Source organism: Camelus dromedarius, chromosome X (genome assembly GCF_036321535.1).
Source record: "Camelus dromedarius isolate mCamDro1 chromosome X, mCamDro1.pat, whole genome shotgun sequence".
Classification (NCBI taxonomy): Eukaryota; Metazoa; Chordata; class Mammalia; order Artiodactyla; family Camelidae; genus Camelus; species Camelus dromedarius.
The window spans coordinates 22,481,515-22,506,020 of NC_087472.1; the positions used below are offsets into that span (position 1 = coordinate 22,481,515).

Consider the following 24,506-nt stretch of genomic DNA (forward strand, 5'->3'; position numbering starts at 1 on the left):
CATCTGTATTACTTGATATTTAATATTATACACTCTTGTACTCTTGGTTTATTTTCTCATAGACACAACTTCCTAACTCAAGTGAGGGCTGAGACTATATCTAATGCTTCTTTTCTGCCCACAGTACTTAGTCAAACCTATATCGGCACAGAGTAAATATTCAATATTTTTTGATGAATTGAAGCAACACTTGATGCTTGACTCTAAGAGGATGGGCAATATCACGTGGTTTGTGTACTTGTATGTATTTCACATAACAATCAAGTATTTTTCTTTTCTGCATTATGGTTGCCACCATTTACTATAGTAGATAATCTTTGAGGTGTCTGCACAGCTCACAACTCTCAGTACTGCTCTTCTACTTCTATGGCTAGGAAGCCATGTTTACACTATGTGACTCTGCCCTCATGGTTGCAGTAGATAAGGGGTGGTGCCTGCCAGAGTTAGCCAATCAGATTTTCTCTCTGAAGAATTTTTTATGGGGCCTAGAGTCAGCCAGTCAGTCTCTGTGTAGACAGAGAAGCCAAGTCATTTTGCAAAGAGACAGAAGCAAAGATGGGAGGCCAAAAGAGAGTATGCTTCCTGGGTTCCTTGCTGACTTGCTGTTCGTGGTTCTAGTTTCCTCCTGAGATTCAGCTATATTCTTGCCTGTAGATACCATGAGGCCTCCACCATTTCCTTTTTGTAAATGACGATTTATGGATTTTTTTGCTTCAGCTGGCTTGAGGTACTATTTACTATTTAAAGCCAAAATCTTGCCCAATTTATCTTCCATTATCCAAGTCTACCAAAAGGGAGGGAGGCAACCAGACTGGTTAGCTGGCACAATTTACATATGTGGCATTAGAGAGCAGGCTAGGTAGTGGAATGTCTTGTGACTTTTTATACATGTGGTAACCATTCAGAAATCCAAGAAGCTATGATCTAATGCCCAGCCATCATTCACAGACTCAGAGGATATGAAGAAGGCCTAGTCTCATTACCAAATCATGCTTCTTGTATTATGTGGTTAAAAAAAATGGGTGTAGTTTATATTCATTTTTGAATCTATTTAATTTTTTAATGCAGAATTTGGCACTATGAAACAACACACTAAGAAGAAAACAATTGAGCCATCTCACTCAAAAACTAAGGTTTAAAACTGCAGCTCACATCTACAGGGAAGAAGGGAAGAAATAGATCTGGTTTTCTATAACTCGCACCAAAGGTGACAAATGTCGGTTCCATGTGAATTGAACATTGGCTAATGACTAAAGGATAACCTATGTTAGATAATGAGTTTGTATTAGACCAACCATTAGTATTTCATTATAATACACATATTGAGATATTTTCCTTAAAATTTATACTAAGTATCCTGATGTGAGTCTGCCTACTTCTTTTCCTTAGTTGTGTTTCATCACTTTACTTTCTAGTCCGTAACTGGAGCAGTCCTTACATCCTTCTAATCTGATCTTCTTGTTGGGTCTGTCTTGCCCTGGGGACAATACTTTTCTACCAAAAGCCAGCATCCTACTTTCAAATTGAAGTCTTTTTTTTAACCTCTACCTTCAGTTATTTAAAAATATATTTAGTAATTTTAGATACACAGAAAATTTGCAAAGATAGTACAGAGTTTCCATATACCTCCATCCAGTTTCCCCTAAGGTTAACACCTTTTATGACCATGGTACATTTGTCAAAACCAAGAAACCAACATTGGTACATTACTATTAACTAAACTCCAGACTTAGATTTCAACAATTTTTTCCACTAATGTCCTTTTTCTGTTCTAGGATCCAATCCAGGATACTGCTTGCATTTAGGGGGCCTTCCTTTTAATCTGCAATAGACAACTAGGAGCTTGACGGAAACCCATCTCTTGTTCAGGACACACTTTGTTATAGAAAAGTGATTCACTTCTTGCCAAACCATAAAGACAGCAAATTGAAAAGTCTGCCTACTAAGAGGGTTTTCTGCTTTCAGAGACTATCATCATTACATTGGGTTTTTTTCCTCCCTACTCCTAAGATCCTGCCTCAGCAACTTTCTCCAACATTTAACGTGGCTTCTTCCATGAGAGTGTTTTCCTTAAAACCTGCAATTTTCACACCCATACCTAGGGGAAATTAAAACCAATGAGTAGCCTCCAACTATCATTCAAATATTCTCTGCAGCCTTCTCTTCTCTAAAGAAAACCACAGCCCTCTCTGGTTCTTCTCATACCCATCTCCTAGTCATCTCTCTTTTTCTGGTATCTCTCTTTCCCCACTACAGGTGTACTTTCTACTTACCGTCCCTCCGTTAATCTTAAAAGGACCCAGCTCACAAATGGAAGAGATTTTTGTCTCTTGGGGTAGGTATGGAGTGTTAGTGGAAACACATGATGCTATGTGAAAGTGGAGCTTAATGAAGCAGGGTTTATGATCCTCTGTGTGCTGCTGTGGATAAAATCATCTCAGGATTTTTCCAAGTCACATATTCCAGGAAAGTTCTGGAGCAGGGAAATAAGTGAATGTCAACTGTAGAGATGAACTGACGTATTAGGCCAAAATCTTCTCTCAGTTATGACCTCACCCTTTTGAAGTCCAAATGTCTACCTCAATATCACTACTGCCATCCTGGAACATGTGCAGAATATAATCATGTATGTTACCATCATCTGTACTCAGTCTCTAAATGTCAGAAATATGAACAAAGAATACTACCTACATTTATTTTTAATATCTAAACATTTATTTTCAAATATAGGTAAGCATTCTAGATGTCAACTGGAGTGAAAAAAAATCTCCCTATGTGCTTTACATGCTGAAATCTCAGTCATTTGAAGTATAAATGTATATTTATCATGGCAGGGGTAAAATGCTCTGATACTTATTGATGATTATGAAATCTTTAAATTTTATGTACAAAGTAATTATTAGGAACTTACAGTGAAATAGGGAAATATATGAAGTTAATGCAACTATCAAGAGAACATGAAGTGACCAAATATATTTAAGAGCATCATATCCTTTGAGACAAAAAATTTTAAATTAAATATAAGACAAAAATAAAAATTAGATATCATATTCTAATCTTTGTATAACTTTTTTGTATTAGCATTCATAACAGTAAGCAAAACAATCTTTAAGAACTGTATTTGATTTTTAATTATTTAATTATAATGAGTGTTTTAAGAAAGTCTTCTTTTCCCTCTGTAAAGAAAGTTTTATTTGAATATAGTCACATCCATTTGTTTACATAATGTCAGTGGATGCTTTCATGCTACAATGGCGGAGTTAAGTAGTTGCAACAAAGACCATATGGCATGCAAAGCCCAAAATATATACTATGTGGTGCTTTAAGAAAAACTTTGCTGTTCTCTGTTTTAATTTTATCTTTTATGTTTTTATTCTTATTTTTTATTGAAATGTAGTTGATTTACAATGTTAGTTTTAGGTGTACAGTAAAGCGATTCAGTTATACATATACATATATACATATATACTTTTTCAGTTTCTTTTCCATTATGGCTCATTACAAGAAATTGAATATAGTTCCGTGTACTATACAGTAGGTCCTTGTTGTTTGTCTATTTTATATACAATAATGTATATCTGTTAATCCCAAACTCCTAATCTATCCCTCCACCCACCTTCCCCACTGGCAAACACAGTTTGTTTTCTATGTCCATGGGTCTATTTCTGGTTTGTAAATAAAATTTGTATCATTTTTTTTAGATTCCACATATAAGCGACCTCATATGTCTGTACTTTTCTTTTTTTGTGATATTTTTGTCTGGTTTTCGTATCAGGGTAGTGGTGGTCTCATAGAATAAGTTCGGGAGTGTTCCTTCCTCTGCAATCTTTTGGAATAGTTTCAGAAGGATAGGTGTTAACTCTTCTCTAAATGTTTGGTAGAATTCACCTGTGAAGCCATCTGGTCCTGGACTTTTGCTTGTTGTGAGTTTTTTAGTTACTGATTTGATTTCAGTACTAGTAATTGGTCTATTCATATTGTCTATTTCTTCCTGGTTCCATTTTGGCAAATTGTGCCTTTCTAAGAAGTTGTCCATTTCTTCTAGGTTGTCCTTTTTGTTGGCATATAGTTGCTCATAGTAGCCTCTTATGATCCCTTGTATTTCTGTGGTGTCGATTGTTACTTCTCCTTTTTCATTTCTGATTTTATTAATTTAGACCCTCTCCCTTTTTTTCTTGATGAGTTATGCTAAAGGTTTATCAATTTTGTTTATCTTTTCAAAGAACCAGCTTTCAGTTTCATTGATCTTTTCTATTGTTTTTAAAGTCTCTAATCTAATCTTTGTGATTTCTTTTCTTCTACTATTCTGGGTTTTGTTTGTTCTTCTTTCTCTAATTGCTTTAGGTGTGAGGTTAGGTTGTTATTTGAGATTTTTCTTGTTTCCTGAGGTAAGCTTCTATCACTATAAATGTCCCTCTTAGCGCTGCTTTTGTTGTGTCCCAGAGGTTTTAGATTGTTCTGTTTTTGTTCTCATTTGTCTTTAGGTACCCTCCACTCAATTTTGCTGTGAACTTGAAAAATAAAGTCTATTAAAAATATTCAGAAAATATTTTCTTCAAGCAGTATACAAAACTGACAGTGCTGAGAAATTAGTGTTCCTGAATTATAATGTCAAAATTTTAAATGTGAAAATGTCATTTTTAAACAAAGATGTTTAATGATTTTTCAGTAAAGTTTTGTACTTACTCTTATATTCCAGAAGTTTTTTCTGTGATACAGTTCTTTAGTTTTGGCCTTAGCTCCAGAGAAATATTGATTTTAACATGTGGCCATTTTGCATTTTGTTTAAGTATATATTCAGTGCACCTCTAATCACCAAGTAAATAAGAACATCAGAATCACGAGGAGTATTTCACTTAACCTGCTGTACATTTTCTGATTGATCCGATGGGCATATGTTCCAGCTCCTCCTCAGTGTTGGTGTGCCTGCATAACTTAATATCCCTTTGAAATAAGTAGATGCCTTACCCTTTCCCACATGCAGAGGTTTTATTGTCACAAACTAGGAGTGGTAATAAGAGGGGCTTCAAACCAGCCCTTAGAAAATCAAAATCACCATTCTGGGTAGACATTCTCCAACATTTATCAAGTTCAGCACTAACAATCTTATTCAATAAAGTCACTTCGTTCAGTTCCCTAGGCATACCTTTTACAACTGGTCTCTCTTTGGTGGCTGGCTCATCAGGACGTTACATTGTTCAAAGCTAAATCTTTCCTGATGTTCTTTTTCATGACTGAGATTTGGTTACTGCTTTAAATTTTTTTTCAGTCTAGAATTACTATAGTGTTGCTCTCTAGTATAGAATTTTGGGTTCTGATTCATCTATGTGCTAAAGCAAATCCCAGCCTACTTCTTGAGAGTTATATTGCCCTGACAGTAAACATTCCCTCGGCCTGCCTTCACACTGAAGGGCAGTGACTTTCTACTCCAGAATGGGTTCTTTTTGGCTCATCTTTCACTTAGGTTGACTTTTAAAACACATGGTTCTGTACCTTGACAAACACAGAAGAGTTGTGCTTTAAGGGCTTGTAAGACAGCACACCCTCAAACCCACAGTTGCTCAACTTATTGAAAGCTCAGCTGAAAGAAATCAAATTTTAGGGAGGATTGCCTGAAGGCTATGAAGTCCATCCATTTCTCTAGTCTAAATTTTATCCCTGGATAGAAGTATATCCCTGAGTACAAGCTGTAACCCTGGACTGAATTACTTTGGCCCCCACTTTTTAAAAATTGAGATATAATCCACATACCATAAAATTTGCCTATTTAAAATGTGTAATTCAGTGTTTTCTAGTATATTCACAGAGTTGTGTAACCATCACCACAGTTATTCTTTGGAACATTTTCATCACCCCCTCAAAAAAAATTCCATACCCATTAGCTGTCACACCCCCTTTCCCCTCACCACCACTGTCATCCACTGCAAACCACTAATCTCTTTTCTCTTATAGATTTGCATTTTCTAAACAGTTCATGAATGGAATCATCCAATATGTGGTCTTCTGTGACTAGAGTCTTTTCACTAAGCATAATATTTTCAAGACTCATCCATGTTACAGCATGTATCATTACTTCATTCATTTTTTATGGATGAGTAATACTCCATTTGGGGATATACCATATTTTATTCATTCATTCATTCATTCATCAGTTGATGGACGTTTGCATTGTTTCCACTTTTTGGCTATTGTGAATAATGCTGCTGTGGAACTACTCTTAGTGAATTGCACTTTGGCATTATACTAAAAGCTTACACCAAGGAATATCATAAGAAATATACTAGAAATGTGAGATTTTACTTATTGTCAGTAAGTAAAATTCATTGCTCAGAATCCCATTTATAAGAATTCATAAGAGTTAGACTTTATCTGAAAAACTGGTTTTGTTTTAGATGCTTTGGGACACTGTGAATCCTGTAACTAACCATTTTTTCACTCTTGGTGTTCACTTTTAGAAAGGTCAGAAACAAATTTATGGCTCACTTCTAGTAGGCATATAGGACCTTGATTTTTACTTTTAATTACCTTTTGTCCTGATTACTTGCTTATTTTTATATTGTTGTTTTATTCTTTTTTGAACAACGTATGTTTAAACATTAGTGGCCATTTAGCCCACTCTACAAGTCATGGCTGAACAGAAACAGGGCTTTGAATATTGAGAGAAAGCAAACTAGAAGTCAGTTGGGCAAGAGGACCATGCACATATCCTCTTAAATTTCAATAACTGCCTTCAAGGCAGAGGTATAAAACTGTAAGTTACCAAGACACAAATAAAAGAATCATTCTACCTTTATCCACATTTTATAAAATGGGATCTAGAAATTTTAGAGGCTCTTCAGGTAAATATTTTCTACCAAACAATAGAGATTTAAACTACCTATGAAACTCATTTGTTATTTTTATCCATTTTGCATGTAGGGGTTCTGTGTACAATTTCATTTTACAAGATAGTTCTGCTAAAATATTTGAAAATCCCTGGAGTGAGGAAAACAAGAGACAGGTAGTTGGAAAACTTGAGTTTGCCTTTAACCTGCTTTATTATTCCCTGGGCATGCTTTCTTCTGTGTAGAAGATGAGCTGGATTAGAAATTTCTGAGGTTCCTTCTAGCTCTACTACTCTATGATAAATCACAAAAATTAAATAACTTTCTGAATGCAGCCACACTACCAGTTGTTTAACAAGGCAAAATCTTACACTTAAACAGATTGCATTGATACAAGTTTGAGTTCTTCCATAGGGGAAGTGAATAAGCCATCAGTGGTGTTCTTGTTGCTTTTATTGGTTAACTTTTTGGTTTTTGTTTTGTTCTGTGTTTTTGTCAGATGGGTTATTCACCAGTGTCATAACAAGATTTGAGGGAGGCACATGTCACATAACAAGTGAACACCCAATCATCACACTCATGAAAAGGATCCAGTTAAGCTCTTTAATTAAAACTGTACATATTTTTTAAAACAATGGTAAATTAAGTGGTCCTCCAAAACCGTATACTGTCTGTGTATGATCAGGTAACTACCTAGTCTCTTAATTTGGTTCTAGGAACAGATTGTTAGCCTTCCTTGTTTCCAGAGACCACATAGTCCTAGCTTAAAACTCAAGATAAATGATTCTTTCTCCCCTCTCCCCCACCTCCCCCCTCTTTTCCTCATTCCTTCCTTTTCAACATTTTGCTATGGAGATTCTCAAGCACAGAAGTTGAAAGATTTCTACAGTGAACACTCATATACCCACCACCTGGAGTCTACAAGTAACATTTTAACTACACATATCTATCCATCTCATCCATGAATTAATCTTATTTTTGATGCATTTTGAAAGAAGTTAAAGACAGCAGTTCTTTTCACATTTAAACACTTAGGTATAATATTAACTAGAGTTAAATGTTTATTTATGGGTTTTGTTACTAGGTAAAATATAAATAACATGAAATGTACAAATATTAAGTCTAAGGGTTTGAGTTACACAGGACAAAGCTTATCCATCGCCACAGTTGGCTTGTATTACTTTCTAGTCAGTCCTGGCCTCTACACACCAGAGACAACCACTGTTATGATTTTTTCCACCACTCCTTTTTGTTGCTGAGTCATATTTCATTGGATAAATATACTTCAGTTTACTTATCCATTTTCCTGCTGATGGAACTTGGGCTATTTCCAGTTTGGGGCTATTGTAACTAAAGCTGTTATGAACATGCTTCTACAAGTCTTTTTATAGACATATGCCTTCACTTCTCTTGGATGAACACCTAAGAGTAGAATTGCTGGATCACAGAATATGTATGTGTATGTTTAGTTTCCTAAGAAACTGCCAGACCTTTTTCCAAAACAAAATAGCTGAGTTTCACTTTCTCAACACCCTTGCCAGTATTTTATGTCATCAGTCTTTTTGATTTTCATCATTCTGATGGGTGTGGAGTAGTATCTCATTGTTATTCTAATTTGCATTTCCTTCATGACTAATATGATAGAACATGTTTTGCGTGGCTTTGTTTCCCATTCATCGATCTTTCATTGTGAAGTGCGAAGTGTGTGTGTAATTTTTGTGTGTTCAAATTTCTGCCCATTTTGATTGGGTATTTCATTGGGTTGTCAGGAGTTTTTTTTTAAATATATCCTGGATACCAGTCCTTTTTCAGATATATGTTTTGTATTTTCTCCCACTCTGTGGTTTGCCTATGTATTTTCTTAATAGTGTCATTTCATTATCACAGGTTTACATTTTGATGAGGTCTATTTTATCAATTTTTTTCTTTGATAGATATTGTTATCTGTGTCCTAAGAAACCTTTACCTACCATCAAATAACAAAGATGTTCCCCTCTGGTTTTTTAGAAGCTTTAGATCTATAATCCATCTCAGATTGATTTTGTGCATAGTGTGAGATAAGGGTTGAGATTAATTTTTTTTTCATATAGTTAACCAGTTGTTCCAACACCATTTTATCCAGTAAGATAGCAGACCATAAAATTAAGATGCAGAAATCAATAGCCTTTATATACACAAGCAATAATCAGAGAAGATAATAGTAGAGAAAAATCCCACTCACATTATAACAATGAAGATATTTAAAATACTTAGAAATAAAATTAGTAAGAAATGTGCAAAACCTATGTGAGGAAAGCTTTAAAACACTCCTGAAAGATGCAAAGTAGACTTGAAGAAATGGAAAGATACCCCCTGTTCCTGGATAGAACAACTAAGCATCATAAAGATATCAGTTCTCCTCAACTTAATTTTTAAATTTAACACAATCTCAATAAAATACTAAAAAGTTTTTCTTTACGGAGCTAGACAAGTCTATATGGAAAAATGGAAAACTGTCTATATGGAAAAATAAACATTAATGAAGAGCTAGAAAACCACTGAAAGAGAAATTACATATGGAATGTTAAAGCATAATATAAAGCCTTTATAAACAAAACAGTGTGGTACTGCTCACCTGAATGGAAGTAGACCAGTGAGACAGAATAAAAGTCCAGAAATATAAACCAACTACATAGAGAATTTAGTATATGATAAAGATGGCATCAGAAATCACTGGAACAAAAATGAACTTTGAATAAACAATGCAGGATAGCTATTTGGAAAAAGATAAAATTAGATTCATACCTCACACCACATGCAAAAATAAATTTCACATGGATCAGAGATCTGAATAAATACATGAAACCCCATATGTCCTAGAAGAACATTTTGGTGAATTCCTATATGTCCTGGGTGTACGGAAAAGTTTTCTAACCATGACTCCAAATCCAGATGCGATAAAAGATTGACACATTTGACCACATAAAAGTTTTTAAAACCTTTGCATGATGATATATATATATTTTTTTTAATTTAGCACAAGCAAAGTCAAAGACAAATGACAAACTGGCAGAAAGTATTTGCAACATACATCACAGATAGAGGGCAAATATCACTACTATCTAAAGAACTCTTTTAAATTGAGGGGAAAATACCAAAAACTTTAAAAATAAGCAGAAGACAGACAATTCTCTCTCTCTCACACACACACACACACACACACACACACACACACACACGACATAAAAATGGCCCTTAAACAATACAATGTTCAACCTCACTTAAATAGTAGAAATGCAAATTGAAACTACACTGAGATACCATTTCTTAGCTATCAGATTGGCAGACATTAAAAAGTAAGACAACACAGTCGGTTGGTGAGGCTTTAGAGAAATAGGCATTCACACACATTTAGTACCATATGCTGGTGGGAATGAAAATTGGTACAACCCTTATGGAGAGGGCTTTGGCAATATTTAACAAAAATACACAGACATTTGTCATTTGAACCAGCATTTCCAATCCTAGGAATTTACTCTGAAGATACACCTTCAACAATACAAAAATATATATACATACGGTTACTCATTGCAGCATTTTTTGTGAATGCAAACCAATGAAAACAACCTGAACACCCATACATAGGAGAGTAGTTAAACTATAGTATACCCACACAATGAAGTATTATGTTTCCGCAAAAAAGAATGAGAAAGACTCCGTAAATGATATGGAGTGACTTCTAGGAAGTACTAAGTTAAAAAAAAAAAAAAAAAAAGACTGCAAAAAAGTAAGAAAGAAGGGAAAATAAGAAAATTTCCATACATCTGCTTCTTTTGCAAAAGGAACTACAGGAAATATAAACCAGAAACTTAAAAGACTGGTTATCTACAGCGGGTAAGTGGAAACAGGATGGAAAGAAATGGTGGATGCAAAAAGGATAGAAGGAATCAAGGGTGGGAGTGAGATTCTGAGTATATATTTCCATGTGGTTTTGGCTTTTGGAGTCAAGTTAATAATGTTTCACATGTTCAAAAATAAATAAATAAGGATTGCAGATGCCCCCAAAATGCAATATAAGAAGAAGTGAATGAATGCAACTGTATGTCAAATTAGTGACATTACCGCATTATGGTGGCAGTGGCAGGGGAGGAATGTACATACAGATATAGAAGCATGCATATACCTACATATATTTCCCAGCCCTGTTCTCTAAGAAGGCCTCTAGAAGCAATCACACCCCAGTGCCAATGACATGTGTAGATCCCATATCCTGGTTTCTAAATACCATTCTTCAATAAAAGGAACTGGGGCTTCTTAGAGAAATGGCTAATTTCAATGCTGGGCAGGTAAAGTACAAAATGAGCCTGGAATATCTTGTGGTACCAAAAAGTAATGAAATGATCAAAGAATGAGGGGAACATGCCAAAAACCACAGGAGCCAGCTTAAAAGGACTGTCACTGGACAAACTGTGAGAATTTGATCAACAAGATAAATAATGATATTATTGAATTATAGCCACAGATTAAAACAAATATTCATGCATCCATACTGATATAATAAATAGTAATAATTGATTCAGGCAAGAAAAGTTGAGTTAGAGGATATTTACATAAACTCAAAATATCTCCCCAGAAAATACTAATTGCAAAGCAAAAATAGTAGCTTCACAGTGGGTCTCCAGCATCACTCCAACCAAGTAATCAAAGTTAAAATCACCAATAGTGGGACAGATCACCATCATGTGCTTCCTGATTTGATGCACTGAGGACAGACACATTACTTCTGTAGTACTCCTGCCCAAAGTGCATAGCCTGAATCTGTCTAATCATGAGGAAATATTAGGCAAGCCCAAACTGAGGGACATTTCACAGAATGACTGGCCTATACTCTTCAAAAATATCCATGTCATAAAACACAAAGACTAGGGATGTTTCTGGATTAAAAGAGACTAGACATGACAATTAAATGTCATCATGAATTAGTTCTTGGACCAGATATTTTTATTTTCTTAATATAATGAACACCATTTGGACAGTAAGAAAAATCTGATTAAGGTCTGTAGATCAAATAATAGCGTTATGTTAGCCTCCTGATTTTTAATTGTACCATGCTTATGCAAATGAATATCCTTGTATTTTAGGAAAAACACATTACTAAGGACTAAAGGGGCATCATGCAACATACTTAAACTTCAGGAAAAAAACATGTACACATTGATGGAGAATGATAAATACAGTAAAACTTAAGGAATAATCTGGCTAAAGGGTATACAGGACTTTGTACTGATTTATGCAACATTTCTGTAAGTCTGACATTATTTCAAAATCAATATGTAAAATTTATACCAAAAGAAAAAAGCTGTAAATGGTGAACTCTACTAAATGATATATGCCTGCTGAAAAAAAATCTTAAAAAATGATGGAACTTCCCTCTGTCAACGAGGATAACCACATAGAAGTGAGTAACATCCTCACCCAGAACAGCTACCCTGCACGATATAAGAGCAGGGAAAAAACTCTCTCTTATGTAAGCCACTGTATGTAAGGCATTATTGGATCTTTTAACAGCGGTGTATCCTATACCAATTAATACAGATCGAGTACCTTAAAGTGGGATGCTACCAAACAAAATAAACTGTTTGGCATTGCCCAGTTCAGAGGTGGCCATGGAGGATAAAGGACAAGGAAAAACTTCCAGGAGGAGGAGAAGGAAGACAAAGGATAAGGAAATCCCATCCAGAGAGCAAAACCGGAATCTGACCAGAGGACTTCCTCCACTGCCAGGGCAGCAGGTCTTCATAATTTCTGTCTAGCAGGTTTCCTATGGACCAGTGACTGCTGCATTTCCCAACCTTCCCTTTTCTGGATGTGAGTTATTGTGGTTGTTATGTCCATGCTGCACCATTCTATACTGGGTGTTAGAGGATATCCATCCATGTCTGGACTTGATGGAGAAGGCTGAGCATAACGCAGAGAAATTAAATGTAGTAACTGGATAGGACTTTGGATTGTTTGCCTTGGGGATGGGGTTAGCATGTCCTAAGAATGGCAAGACGGACGTACATGGATGGCCAGAGGAGAAAGACTGAGGCAGAGACTGCCAGTGGTCTGCCAAAATCCATTCTTCCCTTTTTCCTGGGCACATTGCTAGGCTACATTTCCCAGCCCCCTTGCAAGTTGGGTGTGGCCATATAATTCTCTCCAGTGAAAGGTGAACAGAAGCAGTGGGTGCAGTTTTCAGGTGTGGCCCATGAAAACCCCCCACGTGATTCCTCCATGACCTTTCTCATCGCCTGTGGGCTAGAATGGCAATGACCAAACAACCTTGGAAGTCATGTGTTAAAGATGGCAGAGTTGCCTTCCGTTAGCCTGTGTCTTTCCATAACCATATAGAGAAAAGGCACCTGCCAATTTGGAAGAGTTGTCCTGAGTTGCTACCAGCAGGAGAAAGCTTATGTAATAAGTCACCGAATTGCTATTCAGTCTCTTCTTACAACAGCTCAGCCTTCTGAAGTTAATACAGAAGCCATTGGGGCTCTCAGAGCAGACAATTCTTAAGAAAGGGCTTTTGAAGGTGCTAAAATCTGAAGAAATGCCAGATAAACTTTTAAATGCTATGGAAGGACCAGTTAAATGTGTCTACACTTATACTGAGACTTGGTACAGAGGACAGTGGTCCCAAGAGGATTAGAATCAGAAAATAAATCTGACCCAAACAGGTTTTGGCAGGCATGAAATTGAGTGCCATGCTCTGCTCCAAGCTTAATCTTATCATCCTATCCAGCTTCTCTCAACTCACTACCAAAGCCATTTTCAAAGGAGGAGATGATAAAATTGGTTGCTTCACTAACAAGGAAAGCCAGGAAATCCAAGGGAAGTTTCCATGTGGCATAAGCCAGGCCCTAACAGCTATGGAGTTTGGGGACTTCACGTAACAGTTACAAGTTCAATTACTGTTCCACAGGCTTTGGAAAAGCCACGTGGGAACACTCGTCTGTTAGTTTCCTGAGAGGTAGCCGCCAAAGAAAGTTATCCCCAGAACTCCACCAAAAGGGCATGATTCTCAACCTGCCATTGGCAGGTTAGCTTGGGGCACAGACGGAGAGACTGTAACTTGAGGAAACTAGGAGAAGGAGGAAGAGGAAACTAGGAAAAAGGAGGAAACTAGGAAAAAGGAGGAACTAGGAAGAAGGAGGAAACTAGGCTCTGTAGATAGATTACATAGAATGTTAGAGGAGGGAGGGTATGGCTCAAGTGAAGAGTACATGCTTGTCATGCACAAGGTTCTGGGTTCAATCTCCAGTACCTCCTCTAAAAATAGATAAACCTAATTACCTCCTCCCCTCAAAATACCCACAAAGAATAAAACAAAACACAAAGAATATTGGTAAGGAAATTTGGCAAAATAAAGGTCATGTGGGATGTAGAAGAGTTTCAGTGGAGTGGTAGAAATGAAAGCCTGATTGGAGAGCTTTCAAGAGAGAATGGGAGAAGAGGAAGTCCAGACAGCAAAAGGAGAGAAATGGGGCAGTGGCTAAAGAGAGATGTTTAATGAAGGTAATGTTTTTCCTCTAGTTTTGAAGATGGGATATGTCTGCATGTTGTTAGGAATGATCCAGTTGAGGGGAAAACTAGTAATAATGCAGGAGGGAAGAAAGGGGAATCCAGTGTCTTAGATACAGGGGCAGTTTATCCAGTGCAACAAAGGAAATGCAGTGTATACAAATACAGAGGCAAGTGGGTGGGTGTATTTGGTAGCACAAAGATGAAGAGAGATGGTTAAGAGCATGCACTGTGGAGTCAGATGATCTGGGTTCAAATCTGGATTCCATCACCTGAGGCAAGTTGATATATATAACCTGTGCATCAAGTTTCGATACTTATCTGTAAAATGTGGATAATATCAACTAGATTTGCTGCAAGAATTAACTACTAGTGAAGTGCTTTGAATAATGTTTGGCTAACAGTAAACACTCAACGAATATTAGCTGTTACTGCTTCAAAATTAGTTATAGTTTTGCTAGAAGTACTGTAAAATTATTTAAAATCTAACTTGCCAAAGATTCACTAAACTCCTCCCGCCTCTACTGAACTTAAGATGGAAGAGGGAAAAGGGAAAATAAAAAACAAGTAAATTTACTGTAGCTGAACTTTCATTTGAAGTTTGCACTGTCAGCCCCCAACTGACTTCAATTGAGGAACCTACATCTCAGTAATTTAATACAACTACACGACTGATAAACTGTAGGAAAAGTATTATTGTTCTCAATAGTAGAACAAGGCCAATATCTGTATTATTACACAAATCAATTTATCACAACTCATTTAAAGGCACCCTACTACTACCACCTTGGATATTTGCCAGTTCCGAGAACACTGCATTTAACACTGGTGACCAAAGGTACAGTTGTGAATGCCCTTTTTCTTTTTTAAAGCGGGTGAGAGGCAGTGGGTAGCCAATTGTCTTACAGCTTTGCCCCACCCATGCCTAATTGGTTACTAAACAGTTCTTATATCCATGATAGTCATTTATACTGTCCTCTTTGCCTGGAATTCTTGACCATGGTCACCCCGCCTCCAATTCACTTAGCCCACTTCTTCGATTTTAAAGTTCAACTGAAGGGCAGCTTTATTCGTAACAGCCAAAAAGTGGAAATAACCCAGACGACCATCAACTACCGAACGAATAAATTGTTGATACACACAATATGGATAAATCTGAAAAGCATGCTGAGTGAAACCTTGCACATTCGTATCCATTCCATTCTAATCTAGTTCTACAACAGCCAAATTTTACCTATGGTGGAAAGAAACAATTGTTGCCTCTACAGAGAAGGGATGGAAGCAGAGATTGATTGGTAAGGAGTATAACGGAACTTTCTGAATTGATGGTAATGTTTAGTATCTTCAATAAGGGTTTGGGTTAAACAGCTGCAAACACGTTAAAATTCAGCAAATATATACTTACAGTTTGTGTATTTCATCATATGTGAATTTTAACACCAAAAGGAAAAAATTATATGCAACTTCTTAGTGATAGGCATGATGAAATATTTAGGGGGTAGTATACCCATGTTTGCAGTTTACTTTTAAATACATAAAAAAGAGACATATTGATAGATGGATAAAGTATGTAAAATGTGTTCACTGTACAATTCTATCAGCGTTGCTGCGTGAAATTTTTCATAGTAAGACGCTGAGGAAAAAAAACCCTCAAATGTCAGCCTTATAGGAAGCCTCCCTGAGCACACCCACCGTTAGTGCCTCTCCTCTGGGATCTCATAACACCCAATAAAAGCATTGAAGTTACTCCATTTTATTAGTTCCATATCTGCATCCCAATCCCCAGCAGAACTGTAAGCAACAGAATCTGTCTTATTAGCCTCAGCAGCTAGCACAAGGCTAGGTACACAGTAGACAGTTAAGATTTGAAGCGATACTTAGTGAACTTCATCACCTAGTTTCCTTATAACCAAAGACCTTGTGCCTCACTGGCTCATTTTCTTTTGCTGAATCATTACAGCTACCAGAATAATCTATCTGACCTGGAATTCATCCACGTGAATCCTTACAAGTTCCCCTTTTGACAAGATATTGAAAACATCCCTTCTGGTTAACCTTACTCCTCTTCCTCAGTCTCTTAACTTTAAAAACTATTAACTAGTAGCTATTGATGGGCTCAGGGCTCAGATTTAATTTACATTCTCTTTATAGACGTCAGCTGGGTAGCATGTTCTATAGCCAGCTAGACTCCTTATAGATGCTCCATCTCCTCAGCATGGCACAATGAATAATGTGCTACTTTACCTTTATGGAATTATGTTATCCTTATGTGTCAAATAGTTTCAATGCTGTTGGGACTAAATGCAGCCAGACTGCCTGGGCTTGAATGCCAACTTCATCACTTACTGGCCATGTAACCTTGCCCATAGTGTTTTAGCTTTTTTGTGCATTTTCCTCACTACCTCTTGATTGAAAGTAAAAAACGGTGGTGGGTATGGTGGGTAGTGGACAGGGAATGGAGGATAACATGCTTCACCTGTTGTGGTGAGCCCTTTGTAAGCTACTGCATGTAAACTACTTCCAACAGTGCCCATCTATTAGCTATTAATTATGTTCAGTTCCACACCACCAGTGACAGAAGACTGGGCTTCTAATATCTACAAATTAGCCTAAATGACCAATGTGCTATTGTTACACCGATGTGAATCACTTTAATTTGTACAGTGCAAATCTTAACATGTTGAAGAGTTTTCAGTAAGAATTCAATAGTAAATTCTTTTTCAAATGTTGGCTTTCACTCCCCTGCAAGCATGAGCCGCTTATCTAAGGGTGGTTTTACACACTCTCTCTAGCTCAGCACACCCTATTAGGTTTCCTTCCTAGCACTTCTTACTACAAGTTTAACTATTTTGATTCTTTCCTTGTTTTCCCCCACTAGATCTATGAGGGAGGGGCCCTATCTTGTTTGTAGATCTCAAAGAACATACCTAACACATAGTGGGCATGCAAATATATCCTGGATGAAGAATGCAGATATTTTAGAGAGCGTTTAACTCATACCAGATAAAAATTAAAGTAATAATGGTCACAGGTTTCTATTTTGAAGTAATAACCCAATTAGGGATTTAGTCTCATTTAAAGCTATACATGGATTTATTAAAAATATAAAATGGCAAATTTTCTATAAATTAGTCCCACCCAAAAAGATGTAATAATAGGTATACTTTCTAAAGCATTTGTAACCACCCTCCTCCTTCAATTACAAAAAATAAAACATACAACATACTGTAGGTTTATTTTTATTCAAAAAGTTACTGTCTCAAGACATAAATACAAATCAGAAAACAGTACAATTAGGACAATAGAATGTGGAGGACAACAGGTTAGAGTAATATATAAAACATTTTTAGCTGGTTGAAAACAAAGCTGTAAGAACTGCTTTCACAAAGAAGTACTCCTTTCAAGAGTGAGAACAAAAAAATCAACTTAGGTTTAAAATCATATATACAGTCCTCTCAGCAGTTCTAGTAAATGCAGTGGTGTGAAAAACAACATAGGCAATACTTTTGCACATAACAGTTTTTGTTGATGGAATATCTTTTAGACAAGTCTGATTCCATTTGTTATTAACCATGATTTAATAAAATAATTGTATTTTTTCATGATCTTTTAGCTAACCTATGGTTTTTGGCTACCACAGCCCAATGCTTGATTTCTGACTTTAAGAACTGGAAGCCTTTTGGTATTCACCCATCTGAAGATATTCTTGTATTGCAAGCATATTAAGGCATGGAATGATTAAAATAATATACCTCAAGAACTGAGAGACGACTGACAAAAGATAGATACACATGTAATATAAGTTAATATTTTGTTTTAAACGATGTCTAGCTGCCTAAGCTTCGCAAAATGAGTTGATGTCAAAATGGCAAGTAGCCACTTTCTGTTTTAAACTAATTTATTTGTGAAAGGACATAAAATGAAGTTTAAAGCTTAGCTTTCAAAGAATATTATGGGTTATGAATTCTATTATCCCATCTAATTTACATACAGAGGAAATGTACTGTAACCTGTTAGAAGTATCTTTTAACCTGAAGACTGCTTGCAAAGACAGATAGATAAAACAATATAAAATACAAATTTAAAAATCATTTTAAAGCATGAACACTCATGCTTTTCTATTTTTAAACATTGTTAAACTTTCAATATATTTCTGAAACCTCATAATTTTAAGTTGGAATTTAAAAGTAAGAAAAAACTAAACAAACTGCGCAATTATAAAATCAGCACCAATTTATATATATATATAATTTTATTTAAAATTTAGATCCCTATTCCCACACTCTAATAAGCTGTATAATTTTTGTTTAGAATTTTTCTGCAAACATACTACAATAAGCTTCTTTTATTTGGAGACAAAATACAGTGGCACTACTGGAAGGAATATCACAACATTACATTTTTATCTTAAAGGACAAGCAAACTTTCAGGGTTGATAACGGGATAAGCATGTTTGAGACTGGTTACCTTCTGGCAGTTCACTGCATCTGCGTATTTCTGAAAAGTATAGAGAAGCTCTTGGATTTTAAAAATATCTTAAAATACATTTTAGATGAAAAAATTGTAAAAGTTCTGCTTATAAGTTTACTTTTCTCCACAATTACAATATTTAAAAGAAAGCTTTTGTTGATTGATGTTTTAAGCATTTAAATTTAGAATGCTAAAAACAATTCTATGATTTCAGGGTAGGGGAATAAATTCATCCTTAACTTTGTTTCTTGGATGTAAACAGAAATCCAGCAGAGGTCATCATTACTTAGTACACCCAGTAAATAAATGTGAGAGGATTCATGTCTGTACCAAATGCCTCTTCAGATTGTTATATTTTCTTTAAAAAAAGCATGAAATAATTGATTCAAAAGCCAACTAACAGCGCATAAATAAAATATTTACTTTCTAAGAAAAACTGTAGCTTATCATCAAATTGTTTACTTGTCCTTTACTTTTTTCAGGCAAACAAAACTGCCCCTCAATGCACTTGATCTTGGTAAGCATAAGCAAGTCATATTCTCCTTAGAGAAAAATCTGTACAGAATTTCACTGTTTCTACCACACTTTATTTTAAAATTTCCTCTTCCACTTAGAAAATGACTTCACCACAGATTTAATCGTGTACTGGTATTAAAACATTGACACCCCAAGAACCTAATGAGAGAGAGGGAAAAAAATCTCGTTAAAATGGTCATTTACTTCTTTGTAAAATATATTACACAACACTTGGTAAGTTTAATAACATGCTAAAAACCACTTTAAAAAATTCCCCTCTTCAGATACATAATTCTAAAATTATAATGACAATTAACATATAATGAAATAACATCAGGCCTAATCACAATGTGCTACTTACCTCACAAATACAACTAAAAGCAGAGACCATGTCTCATTTATGTTTTATACACACCCCTAGTACCTAACTAGTGCCCTGAACATAGGCATGCAACATTTGTTGAATGAACAAATGAATGTGGTTCTTGACATATACTTCTGGCACAGATTTGTTAAGAATGTCTGGCAAACTTGGTCATTTGCACTGTGAAGTGGGTATAGTTTTTAAAAAGGTATTTGAATATGCAGACCAAAAACATCCAAGAATAAGTTTGTAGAAAATAAAAAATCTGGCATGGAGTGAATGAAAAGAAGTACAAATTTTAAGAAATTTAATAATTAAGGTAAAATTTGAGCACACAAACTTGTATTGATGTTTTTCATTACATTCCATTTGGGGAAAGAATGTTAGGTAAAATCTAGTAATTATTTGTCACTAACTTATAAAAGCAAAAGCAGGTAGTGAATGGAGCAACGCCCTCTTGTTCATTAAACAGAGATAAGATATAACTTTTAGTTGTATATACTAAAAGATAGGCTCTTCAATTCAAATTCCAACACTTACTATGACAATTACATATACATTATATATAATGAGCTAATTAAAAAAAAGTGGTATTAAAGCCAGAGGTACTGAACTAAGACTGAGGTTACAAAGGGCTCTTATAAATTAAATCTCACTTTAACAAAAGTCATGGAATTCACAGATTATTTTGATCTGAAGGAACTGTGTATTTTTGGACCAGGAAACAAATATCTACCTGATTGCAGCCTTCTTGTAATTATTAAGAAAAGTGGAATCCCCAGTAATGAGGACTATAGAGAATTAATGTACCCCATTTCTTACCTGTCATCCACCAAAACCACCATCACTACTCACCCCCTGCCCCCTCTCTACCCCTCCAATAAGGTTCAGGGTTCTTTTTTTGTTAAGAGTCAAGAGTTTGGGAGGTTAGAATGTTTCCACCAAAGAGGCCTGAGTGATAAGTGATATTTAAAGATCCGTTCTAACCATAACACTCTGTGACTCTGGGTAAAGGAAAATTTAATGATGAATGAAAGGATAAAATCTTAGTAATTTTAGTGTAGAGTGTGGCATGAAGATGAACTCAAGTTCTTTCCAAACCAAGTGCCTACCTAGAAATGGCCTGAACAGGTTGATTTTTCCTCCGGTGCTTGTACAGACTAGGTTGTAATCAGATTTTTCTACTAGAACATTAAATTAACTCCATTATACTGAACCCTTCTTTCGCCAATTTTATACTACAGATAATTCTAGTAAGAGAATCTCAACACAGAAGAATGACATTAGTGATACTTACTCTCTTGTGCTAACATAAGCTACATCTATTTCTGGTGTTAACATTAATTAACATCTAAGCATATACTTTAAAAGTACCAATAGCAAGCTTTGGTGTTGAGGCACTACTTCGCCACTATTAGCAGAAAGCAACCATTGGCACAATGTGATAAACCACTGTTGACACTGTGCCCAAATATGAAACTAATTAAATGATAAATCTAGAATCTTGTGTTTATGCCACCAAAAGTTATCTGCTCAGAGTTTTCATATTACAACTTCTGGAGCATGTGGATATCATGTTACCAAGATTATATTTAGGATTTAGTAATAACCTAAAGTATCTATTATACTAGGATGCTTTGGGTTACTTCACTTAGAATTAGAGAATCTTAGAACTGGGTATAAAAGATTTAAAGTCCCAATTTTACTATTATTTTGATGACTCGCTTATCACAGGCTTGAGTGAAAACAGATGTAAGCTATTGTACAAAGGCAAATGCAGATTTTTACATTAAAAATTTGTTATTCCATTTCTTGAGTTATTGTTGAGATAATGAGGTAAAATTTAATGTATGTTTTAAAATAAGCTAGTATTAACTTAAATATATATATGGTCAAAGACTTCTAAAGATACCTGAACTTTTAAAGATATTGGGCACTCAGTTATGTGACTGCTGCCATCATGTGGTAATATTATAAAACTACAGGTACTGACACAAGTGCTCATTTCCCTAATTTTAGTACAAGCATCTCAACTACTATCTTCTTAGTTATAACATATTCAATAAACACAAGAATGCCAACATTTTCTATAAATAACAAATAATTATTAGGTCCCTAACTTTGGCCTCACTCATATTATAGTTTTCTCTAAATGTCAAATGTCAAAAATATATATACATTCACATTGCTGTTCCACTTATTTTGGTAAACTGAAGTGAAGAACACCTGTTTGCAAATCTAAGTTAACTAAGGTAATGAATGCCTATAGTCTTCCTGACTTTGGATGAATACATGAAAAAAATGAGATCTCTAACTGCCCATATCAATTTTGACTTCAGATAATCATTTCAATTTCTATTACTTTTCTTGATATTTCTTCCAAATAAGGTCCGATTTTAGTTCTGAGAAGTACATAGTAGAGGCAGCATGAGATTTTAAAATTAAAAGGAACTCAGATCAAATTACTACTCTGACACTAAAGTTGTATAACTCTGAGTAAGTCACCGAACCACCACCTCTTCAGTCTAAATTTGCTTGGATCTAAAAGTGGGATCCCACGACCTATCTTAACAAGGTTGCTGAGATCAAACTAAATCATGCCTAGCATAGTTATCAGGCACATGAGCTTTCAAATGCTTTTCACTTCAAAGTGATAGTCCAGGGGGACTAGAACACGAGCCCCTTGAGAGCAGGGTGGGGCATCTTACTCATTTTGGCGCCAACTTCCAACACAATAAATTGTTACGTTAATGCATTTCACCATATCTGCTTGAAAAGATTCTCTTTTATTCCTCATCAGAATCACTACCTTCATGTTTTATTCAACAAATTGGAAGATACATACTCCTAGATTATTAGGGAAACCATATATTTCAATATGCACTTAAACTACAGACTTATGGGTAGGCCTAGGTCACCTATGCTACTCAAATTATGGTCTTGTTAGAGATGCAGAATGTCAGGTCACACTTCAGACCTATTGAAAGCAGAATCTATATTTTAATAAGGTCTCCAGATGATTCGTATGTACATTAGAGTTCAGTCTATTGAGTGAAATGTAATATCCTACTTCACTACACCAAACTTGTAATTAACAAAACAGAAGTGTATACAGAGTGTTATGGGAGCTGAGAATAAAGTTATCTGTCTAAAAAGATTAGGAAAAACTCCACAGGTCATGTCAGAACCGACAATTAAGGGAAGAATTCACTAAGAGGAAAAGGAAAGGGACAATTCTGACAGAGAGAAAAGGTTATACAAAGTCATGAAAGAGCATGGTGTCTTGAGATGAACTACAAGATTTGAACCAGGGCACTCTCGGAAGAATATGGCAACAGGGACTGATACAACAAATAGAACTGACAATACCTAACAATAACCTCAATCCCCTTCTCTTTATTACCAAAGCCTTTCTTCAAGTGCTATTTTTCACCATGCCTTCATATTATGATTATGACTATAATGATTATTATTCCTCTCATTCATCCTGTCCAAGGAAATCTTTCTGAATGTGCCATTCCCTCATTCAAAATCCTTCAACAGGTAACTCAAGCCTACGGGCAAAGTCCAAATTCCTTAACATAACACTCGAGTCCCAGTTGGCCAGGCATTCAAAGGCACTTTGAATCTGTTCCCACCACTGCATAAGTCCTCCCCAACCCTCCCCTCAAAATGCCTCCTGCCAGCCTCTTTTTCTCCTGTCCAGTTGTTTTTATCCATTCTCAATGTACTGTCCCAGCTCCTCAACCTCAAACTTTGGGATTGCCTATTACTTTTGATTTTGTGATCTTGAGGCATATTTAAATTAAACCTACTGATTCATCCATAATTGAAGCTGGATCAAAGAAATCAGGCTTCAGTTCTGTTCTCTCTCGTCTGTTCTTTGACGGTGGCTAAGGGGAAGAAAAGGAAGGAAGTTGACAATTGCCATATCTATAAGCCATATAGTAATTGAAAATATTGAAATTAATTATCCTTAAGTGTTCACATGGCCTATGGAATTCCAATTGTATAATACTTTAAATACTGTATACCCAAATTACAGAATGTTTTAAAATACAAATGCAATTCATTCATAGAAAATTACTCCTTTTTTTAAGTATAGTCGGTTTACAATGTGTTAATTTCTGGTGCACAGCAGAGACATTCAATTATACATACATATATATATACCTTGTCATATTCTTTTTCATTATACGCTGTTATAAGGTATGGAAAATTATTCTTAAAGATGAAAACTGGAAAACCAATTTTTTGTTTACTTCAAAACTGTCTCTCAACTCACTTTCCTTTAAAGACACCAAATTACACTATTTTGAAGAGAAGCTATATTTACTTATTTCTTCCCTTTAAGGAGATTACACCAAGGTTTACTGAGAAATAGACTCAGAAGACCTGGCTTATTATACGTCTCAGCTTCACTGCTTACTAGTTTTAGTTTTGTCTCCTTGGATAGGCTGTCTAAGCTTCAATATCCTCAGTCCTTTCAACCTACCTCATAAAGGTGAATGAGCTGTGGGGCAAAATGAAATATGTAGAAGCATTTTCCATACGATGAAGCCCTAATTGTATATATGATGTAATTATTAAAAGAATATACCCTTATATATATCTAACTTCCAAGTGTAAGTAATTTTACTTTCTTATCTGATATGGAAATAGGTCTCAATAACAGAGTAAATGTTAATAATGTATTGCTTTGATAATGGTAAATAAATGGAAAATTATAAGGTGTTATTATACTTAGGAAACTATTAAGTAAAATATATCCTTTAAATCTAATATTCCTA

General features: G+C 35.4%; 1 protein-coding gene and 1 non-coding gene across 5 annotated transcripts in view; both read right to left on the bottom strand.

Annotated features, from left to right (window-relative positions):
• Window positions 1-7,317: 7,317 nt before the first annotated feature.
• Window positions 7,318-7,414, bottom strand: LOC116151118 (small nucleolar RNA U13). Its single transcript, XR_004134898.1, has one exon. It is a non-coding gene; the product is annotated as a small nucleolar RNA U13 (small nucleolar RNA).
• A 10,175-nt stretch (window positions 7,415-17,589) lies between these two features.
• Window positions 17,590-24,506, bottom strand: part of STAG2 (STAG2 cohesin complex component) — a 107,521-nt gene continuing 100,604 nt past the window's right edge. For all 4 annotated transcript variants that reach the window (XM_031445209.2, XM_031445211.2, XM_010991639.3 and 1 more), the window contains 2 exons: window positions 23,532-23,609; window positions 17,590-19,511 (listed from right to left, as the gene is read on the bottom strand). In XM_031445209.2, the coding sequence (XP_031301069.1) occupies window positions 19,488-19,511; window positions 23,532-23,609 (102 nt within the window). In that variant the 3' untranslated portion in view covers window positions 17,590-19,487. The remainder of the gene's footprint in view (window positions 19,512-23,531; window positions 23,610-24,506) is intronic.